We start from the raw sequence: 11,453 nt of genomic DNA on the forward strand, positions 1-11,453 counted from the left end.
GAAACTTTTTTCACTCATACAAATGAAAGGTATTCACGCTAGTTGGTGGTTTCACCACAGTAGTCTCTCATTTTAGGAGAAGGACAGAGGCATTTCAGCCTCTCTTTGGTCACCATCATGTAATTCACGAGCACTAAGAATCGAATCGAGAATGTTCCGTGTGAAATACGGGCGTAAAATTTGTTCGCGATCATTGAACCATCAGTGATGGTTACACCTTATATTGGGTTAAATATCAATAGGATTTCCAAGCCCGCCCCTACAAAATAGTTGGATATATGTGTTAAAAGGTTAATAACTTAAAAATTTTAACTGTTTATCACTTACATAAAAATTATCTGTGTTTCCGTCACAATTAAAAATTTCTCCTCCGTTGCATGTACTTCTTAAGCCTTGTTTGGCTGTTTCAAAGCAAATGTCGCCTTTTATAAATAAAAAAAATAAAAAAAATCAGGTCAAATAGCAGAGGAACCGAAGGTAAAATAGCTTTTTCTCTAAGGTGGAAGCACGAAGAGTGAGAGTGCAGTATCATTCTACAGCAGTACTTCACATCTGCGTATATCTGGGTGTGCTGCGTCCGAAAACAAAACACCCAGATTCGCATACCAAACCCTCCCAATCAATCCATGGAAGAAAAACGCCGCGACGCTGCCGGAACTCAGCCGCCGTCAAATGCCGACTCCCCAACCGCCGAGCCGTCTTCTACTCGGCGTCGTGGCGGAGCCCAAAAGCGAAAGGCAAGCACCCTTGGCGGCTCAACCTCTTCATCCACGCCATCCAAACGTTTCGCTCGCGAGAAAGCTTTGCTTTCTCACACTTCGATCCACAACGGCCCGTTGACCCGGGCCCGTCAGGGCCCTAGCAGCCTCGCTTCGGCTTCATCAGATGGGGCTGCTGCGAAGCCGGCGGCGCAAGCCAAGCGGCCTGACCTGGTGGGGGAGGCGGTGGCTGAGCTGGTGAAACGGGAGAGCGATTTGGAGGCTCTGGAGGCTTCTATGGAGGCTGGGTTTGAATCCATTAGATCTCGCAGTGCCAATGCTCATGTTGTTCCTAGTCATTGCGGTGAGACTCTTTGGCTATTGTGAAATTTTTTGCTTCTTATGCACAATTTGATTAGAATTGAGTGAAAATTGAATATTTCATGTCGTTTTGGTTGCGATTTGGTGTAGTATGTAGTTTTTGTTTAGTGAAAGTGAGATGCTGAGATAAATTTTCAGTTGCTGAACTTGTTAGAAGCTTTATGAAGAATGTTGCTTAAATGAAAGTACTTGGGGAAAATACATCAGGTGAAAGTCATTACGATGAATTTATTCTGCAGGCATTATTTAAATGGAGCTGAGAGAACATTAGTATTGAAATTTTGTATTCTTAAAACATTGTTTCAATTATGTGGGGTGGAACCTTTTTGGTATTTTTAAACTTGCATCTTGATTGGATTATTGTTCCGGCTTCCAGGTTGGTTTTCTTGGACAAAGGTTCACTCCATTGAGGAGCAAATGTTGCCGTCTTTCTTTAATGGGAAGTCTGTGACTCGGACTCCTGACGTATACTTGAAGATACGTAATTGCATCATGAAGAAATTCCACGCAAATCCAGGCACATTTATTGAATTAAAGGACTTGTTGGAGCTTGAAGTTGGAGAATTTGATGCTAGACAAGAAGTAATGGAATTTTTGGACCACTGGGGTTTGATTAATTTCCACCCATTCCCACCAACAGGTTCTGCTGTGGCCAGTGTCAACGGTGATGGAGTGGCAGAAAAAGATGCTTTGGTTGATAAGTTGTATCACTTTAAAGCATTACAATCACGCTCATCAGTTGTTCCCAAGACTAATATAACGACCCCAACAGTGCTATCTGGGTTGTTTCCCGAGTCTGCAATTGCTGAAGAGTTGGTTAGGCCTGAAGGGCCAGCTGTTGAGTACCATTGCAACTCTTGTTCAGCTGATTGCTCACGCAAGCGCTACCATTGCCAGAAGCAGGTTGGTTCTTTTATAACGATTGTTGATTTTATTATTGAATTTTGTAGTGGTGCTTGCTTTTGGTTATACACCTTGCTAACCTTCATTTTATCCGACTGTTGGTCCTAAACACGAAGATTATTGTTAGTTAGAAAAACAAGTCATTTTGCCAAACCTTCCAGTGTTTCATATTTGTTATGCCTGAAGTGTGTGGTTATTATGCGATCAAACTATTGTTTATATGAAGCTATATCTCTCCAGATCAGAGTTGTCAGGTCCACAATAATTTTATTCTCGGGGAAGTTGGTAGCTATCACCTGCTGACATTAGATTGTTAATACTCCCTGGTGATTACTTTTTGCTATTGTTTTAAAGTAACTTTCTGTTATTTATAAGACATTCCACCACGAGAAGTATATCTAGAATAGTTTCCATGTCATGTCGATGGAAGTTTCTGTTTGATGAAATGGATGTCATCATTATATAAATTATCTTCTTCATACTTCCACTCCCTGTTTACTTTTATTGTTTTTGCTGATTACTTTCATTTTAACAGGCAGATTTTGATCTATGCACTGATTGCTTTAATAATGGGAAATTCGACTCTGGCATGTCTTCGTCAGATTTCATTCTTATGGAGCCTGCTGAAGTTCCGGGTGTAAGTAGTGGGAACTGGACTGATCAGGAGACTCTCCTTCTCCTTGAAGCATTAGAACTTTATAAAGAAAACTGGAATGAGATTGCTGAACATGTCGCAACAAAAACAAAAGCTCAATGTATACTGCACTTTGTTCAAATGCCAATTGTGGACACTTTTCTTGATTATGACGATAGTTTTGATGGTAGTGCTAAAGAGACTGCATGTCCAACTTCAACTGGAAATGATTTATCGGTCCCCAAAGGTGCCCCTGAAGCAACAGAGAATAAGACTGCTGTTAATGCGAGTGACCCCCAAACTTTCCCGATTAAAACTTCAAAAGAAGTGACTGAAGTAATCGTTGGACAGGATACTTCAAAGCCAGAAGATTTAAATGAAGTCAAAGACGGTCAGGAAACCTCAAAATTGGAAGATACCGGTGAATTGAGAGTTGATCAAGAAACAGATGAGAATTTTGCACTAAAGGCTCTTAAAGAAGCATTCGAAGTTGTTGGTTATCCTCCAACACCTGAAGGTCAACTTTCATTTACAGAAGTGGGAAACCCTGCCATGGCATTGGTAAGCTGACTGCTTATGTGTGGGTATATGGAGCATCTCTAGGTGATTACATGACTCTAAGTAAATCTGTTGAACACGTCCCACAAAGAAAGAAATAGCTAAAAGAGTAACTTAAGTTATTTATTAACTCACGTATTAGTGTATAAGTGCTTTAAAATAAACTGAAGTGATCCAACTTGTGACATACACTTCACATGGTTAGCCAAATTGAATTTAGCTTTAACAGTGCATTGCTGGTAAACATACTTAATCAGGGAACATTCTTTTGAAAATTGCAACAACTTACACTAATTATATCTTTAGTGTGCCTAGTGATTTTTGCAATTTGTATTATGTTTCAAACTATCAAATCAGGTGCAGAGAAATTTCTTGCGCATTGGCAAACGTTGAGATAACTGACTGACTGTAATTTGTTTCCTATGAACCTTTTCCTGTTTCTGCATTTGAATTGATCTTCTATTGTATTATTCATTTTCAGTTATGCATATGGATGATAACTGTATGTGTAAATGTATGAGTGCATGCATGCATGTCATGTCTTTTACGGTTTACTAAACTTGCTCATATCCTGGGGCTTAAGCATTACCTTGCAGTAAGCAAATATGTAACTCATACTTTGGCGTTCAGGTATTGCTAATGTGTCACTGCTTATGGGTTCCACTCTTTTACAGGCAGCATTCCTAGCACGTTTGGTGGGACCTGATGCTGCTATTGCTTCAGCACATAATTCTTTGAAATATATATCTGCCAGTTCTCCTGGTATTGCGCTGGCTGCAAGGCATTGCTTTATTTTGAAAGATCCACCGAATGGCCGTAAGGAACATGCTGGTCCTGATAGGTATGCTATTTGTTGAGGAGAATTTATCCTCTACCAGTTTTTCTATATTCTATCCGATGTGAGTGATGATTTTGCAGTGTTTCTGCTGAAGTGGAAGCGCAGAAAGACAAAGTCAATCAAGACAAAGTTCATGAAGACAAAAGCCAGAAAGAGGATAACTCCACCTCAGGTTTGGAAGATAAAGATTCATCAAATGATAGCAGTGACAAGAAACTTGAAAAATCTTCTTCTGAAGAAAAGTCGCAATCTGCAAAAGAACAAGATGGTGTAGTTTCTGATGAGGAAGTAGGAACCGAAAATTTGAAGAACTCGGACAACTTAGAGTTACCAAGGGTAGAATCACCAACTAATGTGGAGGACACAACTGATTCAAAAGTGGAGACAGGGCATCAAACGAGTTCTGAGAAGGAATCAGGACGAGCAGGAAAGCCTTCTGAACCTACAGAGCCAGTAAATGATGTGGATATGTCTGATTCAGTTCCCTCTACAAAAAATGAGATTCAACGGCCAATTACATCAAATTCAGTCGAGGAATCTCCTCAATCTAAAGAGGCAACAAAAGATGTAGATGTATCTAGTTCTCTGGCTACAGAAATAAATGGGCCTCAACCAGTGGTTACTACCAAATCAGAAGAACCGTCTGAACCTACAGAGGTACCAAAGGATGTGGATATGGTGTGTGATTCTCAGACCCCACAGAAGGATGAGCCTCAGCAACCAGTTACATCAAATTCAGTGGTTGAAAAGGGAGCAAGTACGCCTCTGCCTCTTCTCTCTCGTATACTGGAATTATTTTTAATTTTTTTTTTTAGATATCTGGGAATGGTTCTGCTGCTTGCCAGTTATGGTTGGATCATTAATACTGTGTAACACCAGCTGAAAAAAGGAAACAGTTTGTCTATGAGTTTCATGAATTTCAAGTTCAATGCCCGTGATTCACTGATCTCCTGTTTGTTTGTACTTTCCAGGTGATGATCAAACTAAAGATGGTAGACTAGAAAAACATGATAGTATGGAGACAAAAGTGGGTGAGAAAATTGATAAGCTAAAGCTGGCTGCAGTTTCTGCAGTGTCAGCGGCTGCAGTGAAGGCAAAGCTTCTAGCAGAACAGGAAGAAGATCAAATCCGACAACTTGCGGCAATGTTGGTGGAGAAGCAGGTCATCCCAAATGCCAAATTGCCTACCTATTGTTTATTTGCTATTAATTATAGTTTAACTTTTTGAAGGTTTCTGTTTAACTGCAGTTGCATAAGTTGGACGCCAAATTAGGATTCTTTAACGAGATGGAACATGTTGTAATGAGGGTAACAGAGCAATTGGACAGGTCAAGACAGAAGCTCTACCATGAGCGGGCACAGATAATTGCAGCTCGCCTTGGCGTACCAGGTTCGTCTAGAGGCATGCCATCAATTCCTGCCAATAGAATGGCCATGAATATTGCAAACTCAGTTCCAAGGCCCACGCTAGGCATGACTTCCCAAAGGCCACCTATGTCAAGACCGATGGGGGCAGCGGCCCCGACTCCGTCGAACCAATTTTCAGCCACAACATTGGCAGGAAGTTCAATATGGCCTCCCAGAAAGGACAAACTTTCATCAGTTGGGTCCAAGTAAACACCTGAGAACTTGTGAATAGATATTAATTATTCTTCTGCAGCCGTCATCAATTATCTTTTGTACCAAGAGCGAGCTAGAGATGGGCGGATTGGTGGTTGCTCTTCTGCTACACTGAAACAGCCTCTCCCTATGCTGCCGATAATCCCATTTACAAAACAGACGAGGGCCTTTCAGGGTAATTTTCAGCAATCCACTTTATTCTGTTGGATATTTCAACTCCAACCATGTAAACCTTACGAGGTGACAAGCTAAGCAAAGAAAAAAAAAAGGAGTTCACCCCTAAAATTTTATTCAGGTAAACTGCCAAATTTGAAATTCCACCAGTGAGCCTTGTGTAATCGAGTTTCTAACAATTTGGTGAATGCGTTGCAATGCAAAGCTTGTTTAATATCTTATGGCTAGACAGCGTTTCAAGTTAATTTCTGCTTGAAATTTTGCTGCTCATATTACTTGTTGGAGCAATTGGAAATTGCATTTCTTCTTGACAACTACGGGCTTTCAATCGCAACACAATACATGTTTGGATTTGATCCAACGGGATCCTCGGCCACTTAGTTTCAGCCGTTGGATCAAATCCAAACATGTATATGCACCCTAGTTCCGCTACTAGTTTGCCCGTAAGTAACTTGTAGTAGGGGATACCATAGTTACATGGCTTTGGGACAGTCTCCGTGTTCAATACTCGAAATGACTTGTCGAACCAGAGACGTGTTATCAATCCGTAAACAAAATTACAAATAATGAAAACCGCATTATTTTCCTGAAAACACAAGTAATACCGTATCCGTACTAACAATAACTGGATATCAATGGGATGAAATCAAATGTAACCTGGTCGGATCAAACACAACTTGGAATGAAAGGCGCCATGCAACCTAGCTGAAAAAGCATTGATGGGGAGCAATTTGTTTCCCGCAGACTAATGTACAGTGTCACCGCATACATACTGATAAATATACTTCCAAAGATGACTTATTTTTTACTGGCAAAGAATTCGGGTACAATATTTAGCATTCGCATCCGGTTGACCTTGGCTGATTGCTGCTTCCAACATCAATGGTATCCGGCAAGTATCTACATGAAGCAAAAATACAAAATAGAACAATATCAACAGATGAGCAATGGAAAAATTATCTCTCTCAAACGGCCGAATTTATGTAACTCTTATAAAAAAAATAAAAGTAAAAATCAGTATAGCTATCGTCACACTTGCTAATACCAATATTTAGCAAATGAAGTAAAATGTATGATATACACTAACCATAAGTTTCCTAGAATAAAGCACACGCACAACCATAAGATGAAACTAAAGGACATCATGCAACACCAATTTTGATTATTTGAGACGTGTTATATGTCTGTGGCACAGCTGTTATATTTTGAGAATGTTGAACAAAGTTCTAACAAAAACTACTAAATCGAACAGGTGATCTGTAATGTTGCCTCAAAGTTTAATTCCAAATGAAAATAATTGCCTTGTATAAGATGATTCAACTTGTGATGCAAGCAAATGAAATGAATTATCAAAATACAAGGGAGCATGTGCAGGTGCATTAGTGTAGGGTTCCAGGTTCAACTTACATTTCTTCCTCTTCCCCACTCTTCAGAGCATCCTTTGCTATGCACTGGAAAGCTTCTTCCACATTAATGCCTTCCTTTGCAGAGGTTTCATAGTATGGAATATTTCCCTTTGATGCACACCAAGCTCGAGCCTTTTTCTCTGAAACCTGGAGATAAACAAAAAAATGACATGTAGACTTGAAGCACATGGGATAGCAAATCATGTGTTCATGAAAGGGTGAGAACTACGTGTGTGCATGTAAGAAAAAGAGAAGATGATTTTTCTTTTCCAAATAGAGATGCATACCACTCGACTATTTCCACCATCTACATCAATCTTGTTTCCAATAACGACAAATGGGAAGTTTTCTGGATCTGAAGGACTTGCCTGTAGAAGATTTTGTCATACTAAGTTCAACTGCTCCTTTTTATTAATAAATGGAAATGGAAGTTATTGATGGCATTAACAGAGAGTTTGAAAGAAATGCAATTCTTGAGGAAGAAAGAGAGGGAAAAGTCCAAAGACACCTGAATGAGAAATTCTTCCCTCCAGTTGTTAAGGTTATCAAATGACTTCATTGAATTCACATCATACACAAGAACACAGCAATCAGCACCACGGTAAAAAGCTACACCAAGGCTTTGGAATCGTTCTTGGCCAGCTGTATCCCAGATCTGACAAAACAATCGAATAAGATCTGACTGTTCGGACACAATTAGCCGCTGAAAAATGTATGAGGTTTAAGCCTTAGGCCTTAACAAGCACTCCCGGGTTAAAATCATGATTAGATTGTTTTTCATGAACTCTACTTGGTGTTGATTTTAATTCCCCTTAGTTGATCTTGTTTACCGATAGTCTCCGGTGTTAACTATAGTAAACATGCCACACACAAACACAAAGAATTTAGCAAGGTACAGCAAACTTTGCCTACTCCTTGTTTGATCTCTCTCGAGAAATCACCTGTATTATTAAGAATAACAACCTGGTTACAAGAACTTATTGAAAACCCTTAGGCTAAACTCCAAAACCTAGCTTTAGATCTCTCTATCACTCTTGGCTCTCTAATCTTGTATTCTCTCTGCTTATCATGTGAATAAACAGCCCCCAACAAGCCTATTTATATTACATAGATTCATAGATCGATGGTTACATGCCTAACAAGTGTAGAATTCCTAAATCCTTTCAGAATAGGGAATACTAACTTATTTCCTAATCCTAAACTGATTGGGATCACAAAGAAAAACCGGTTTCCCAATTCTTATGGGAAATAACCTGTGCACATTCCTCTTCTCTTTTTCCAACACCAATTTTCAACCTACCTAATTGGCCTCGGAATTTTGACGAGCCAAATCACAACACTTGGTTATGCTAAAAACAAACATATTTACCTAGATTACAATCTTCACCCAATAGCCATACAAGACAACTTGTTTCACAATGATTAATTAAGATAACAAGCAATTAACAGTCCATTCATCTCTGATACTTTGATTTCCATAAATGAACAGCTTGAAACCCTTTCATATTGCTAAAATCAATAACTAGAGGAAGAGAGCAAGCGGAAGGGAGGGAGGGAGGGGAAGAGGGAGCGAGGTACCAATTTACAATTAGCCTGTCTATACAGAAACTTAATTTGGTTGATAGATAAAAACCAAACCAGACGCCTAAACACATAAAAACTTGAAGGAAAAGGAATAATTGAACAACGTATGGCAGTCAACAATTATCAGGAAGGCTACACAGTTTAAAATGTGTGAAAATCTTAACAACTGTAACGGTTAGAGGGGAGAGAATGAAGGCATAGTGAAAGTTCAGGTTGCTATATTAAAAAAAAGGGGTGAAAGTTCAGCTTCCTCAATAGTGAATGCAGATTAATCATTAATGCGATTTCTAGTCTTTATGGACAGAAACAAAGAAGTTTTTGTGAATCCTTCTCTAGAGTGACAGTAGAGAAAGTAGTAACAAATATAGGGGCAATAATGCTAGCCCCCGCACACGCAAAAATTAACAAGTTATATTTTCAATTGACTTCCAAAAAGGCATCAGCTGAGAATCTATAAAGGCCACTATTTGTCCAATCAGTACCAATCCAATAAAAAGGCATTCGAACTAGAAAAACCTGTAAGGTGAAGAGCCTGTCTTCAAACTGCACTTCTTTTGTCAAAAAATCAGCTCCAATTGTCGCCTTGTACTGATTGCTAAACTTCTTGTTTACATATCTATGCGAATCTTGTTAAAGGGCAAACCCAAAATCCACTAAATCAAAATTACTTCAACTAAACAACCAAAGGATTACATACAAAATTAAATGACCCAAGTACTCAAATTCAACATCCAAGCTTCCAAAGGATACTGATTCATCAAAGAAGTCTTCCCCACCCTGCAAATCACAAATCAAACAAACCCTTTTATTTTACCACAAAAACAGAAAGTAATCTTCATCCTAACAAGTATATAACAATTTCTTCACTACCCATCATCCAATTTTCCTTTTTAGAAAAAAAAAAAATACTGAATTCCTAACTTGTAATAAGAGACCAAAATTAGGGTTCAGATCACAGTCTGTAAAGTAAGATCCAGAAAGATCCGCCCAATTTCAAAACATAAAACCCTAAAACGGACAAATAATTCAAGCGAAAAGAGAAGGAGACGGAGGGACACAGACCCGCTGTCGCCGAGGATGATGACCTTTAAGAGCGTTCTTCTCCGAGACGGCATCGTTTTGAGAGAGAAAAGGGAAGGATCTAAGGAATTGGGAGGTGTGAGGCGATAGCAGAGCTAGTTTTGGGTTCTGGATGTTTTTCTCTCTCACAGAAGAGAAGAGAAGAGAAGATGGTCGGAGCGTTCAAGTCTTGTTAGACTTCCCTGGTCATCCCAGGCTGGAGCGGAGCTGACCTCTCCTTCTTTGTAAGCGGTTACAATAAGCCAGCGATAATGTAGATTAAATATGTTTTTTTTTTTTTGTAAGATTCGAATTTAAAATTTCTTACTTACAAGAGAATAGAAATATCATTAGATTATACTACTAAGTGGCAGAAATCTTTTTTTTTAATACCCAAATTATCCCTCTCCCATTAAGGATTTCCAACAAAATAAGAAAAAAAAGTCACACTAAAAAATACGTAGTGGGAATGTGAGTGGTTCGTACGTCCATTTTTTAAAAAATATATTTTAATAAAAAATAAACAATAAATAAAAAGAGTCAATTGCTACCCACGTATGCTAATTCAATGTAAAAACTTATTTATTTTTTAAGTAATTGATGTTAAGGCTGGGGGACTTGTATTCCATAATCACTCATTTGTTTGCCCTTACTAAGTGGGACTGGACTGAGCTTTAGTCGAGTCCCATGTTTGGTAGGCAAAGGGACTACGTTTAATGGGATAAAACCGAACTCGCTCAAACAAACTCCTTTGCTAAGAGTTCTTAGCGAGGACCCCCAAATTTCATGGTACTGCTAAGAGCGTCCTGCAAGAGAGACATCCTACTCCTTCACCCTCATCCTGCTCGCCATCATCTGTATCTTGCTCCCTCTCATTTGCTCCTTAAATTTCGAATCTAACGATTTTCTTCTTTGATTTTGTCTGGTAAATTATTATTGGGTTATGAAAAACTTCGTTGAACATTTCAATAATTGATCTGTGCAGTTGAAAAAATTATTTTTAGGTTCAAATAGATATAGAATTTGGGGTTTTCAAATTTCAACTTTTTTGCGTTCTCACTATTGTTTCTTCATATGATTGACACCTCATGATCTCTAATAGTTGTCATAAAGTGGATTTGATATAAATTTCATCTGCTAGTTCTCAGTGTTTTTACCGGAGTGGATTTGATATATATATATATATATATATATATATATATATATGAATTTCATCTAATATTTGTTCTACCATCGTTGAATTTAATCTAATAATTGATAGGTATATAGCCTATGAGTGTATGCGTCTGTATGTATGTACATACTCTGTGTGTGTGTGCGCGCACACACTCTCTTCCTTCATCTACGCATATAAGGCGAGCTGTAGAAATTTGTCGAGGATCTGCTGATGCAATGCAAGATTGGGAGTTGCTAATGGGCTAGAGTTGCAGCGAGTTTCAAACTGCCTTGATTACCGCCTAGAGCACCTAGAGCGCCTAGGCAGCCCCCTAAATCCTCCCCACCTTAAGTGAACGTTTTGGCCTAAATCGGGTAAGGGATGCACCACCTAGGCCGATTTTTAAAATACTGAAGTTTAGGAACTTATTATGCAATAATTA

General features: G+C 38.9%; 2 protein-coding genes across 3 annotated transcripts; one reads left to right on the top strand and one right to left on the bottom strand.

Moving 5' to 3' along the window:
• Positions 1-483: 483 nt before the first annotated feature.
• Positions 484-6,229, top strand: LOC137724395 (SWI/SNF complex subunit SWI3D-like). 2 transcript variants are annotated; one of them, XM_068463139.1, is made up of 7 exons: positions 484-1,062; positions 1,456-1,982; positions 2,518-3,177; positions 3,849-4,015; positions 4,093-4,769; positions 4,984-5,174; positions 5,261-6,229. In XM_068463139.1, exons 1-7 carry the CDS (start codon positions 627-629, stop codon positions 5,627-5,629), a joined length of 3,027 nt encoding a protein of 1,008 aa, XP_068319240.1. In that variant the 5' UTR covers positions 484-626; the 3' UTR covers positions 5,630-6,229. The 2 variants fall into 2 exon arrangements, with proteins under 2 accessions (XP_068319240.1, XP_068319241.1); XM_068463140.1 differs by lacking the exon at positions 484-1,062 and adding an exon at positions 1,139-1,286.
• A 134-nt stretch (positions 6,230-6,363) lies between these two features.
• Positions 6,364-10,096, bottom strand: LOC137724396 (ras-related protein Rab7). Its single transcript, XM_068463141.1, has 7 exons — positions 9,859-10,096; positions 9,547-9,573; positions 9,313-9,412; positions 7,721-7,867; positions 7,500-7,580; positions 7,214-7,359; positions 6,364-6,706 (listed from the first exon to the last, which is right to left on the bottom strand). The coding sequence occupies exons 1-7, from the start codon at positions 9,909-9,911 to the stop codon at positions 6,640-6,642; spliced, it is 621 nt and encodes a 206-aa protein (XP_068319242.1). The 5' UTR covers positions 9,912-10,096; the 3' UTR covers positions 6,364-6,639.
• Between the last annotated feature and the right edge of the window lie 1,357 nt (positions 10,097-11,453).

Source organism: Pyrus communis, chromosome 2, assembly GCF_963583255.1.
Source record: "Pyrus communis chromosome 2, drPyrComm1.1, whole genome shotgun sequence".
NCBI lineage: Eukaryota > Viridiplantae > Streptophyta > Magnoliopsida > Rosales > Rosaceae > Pyrus > Pyrus communis.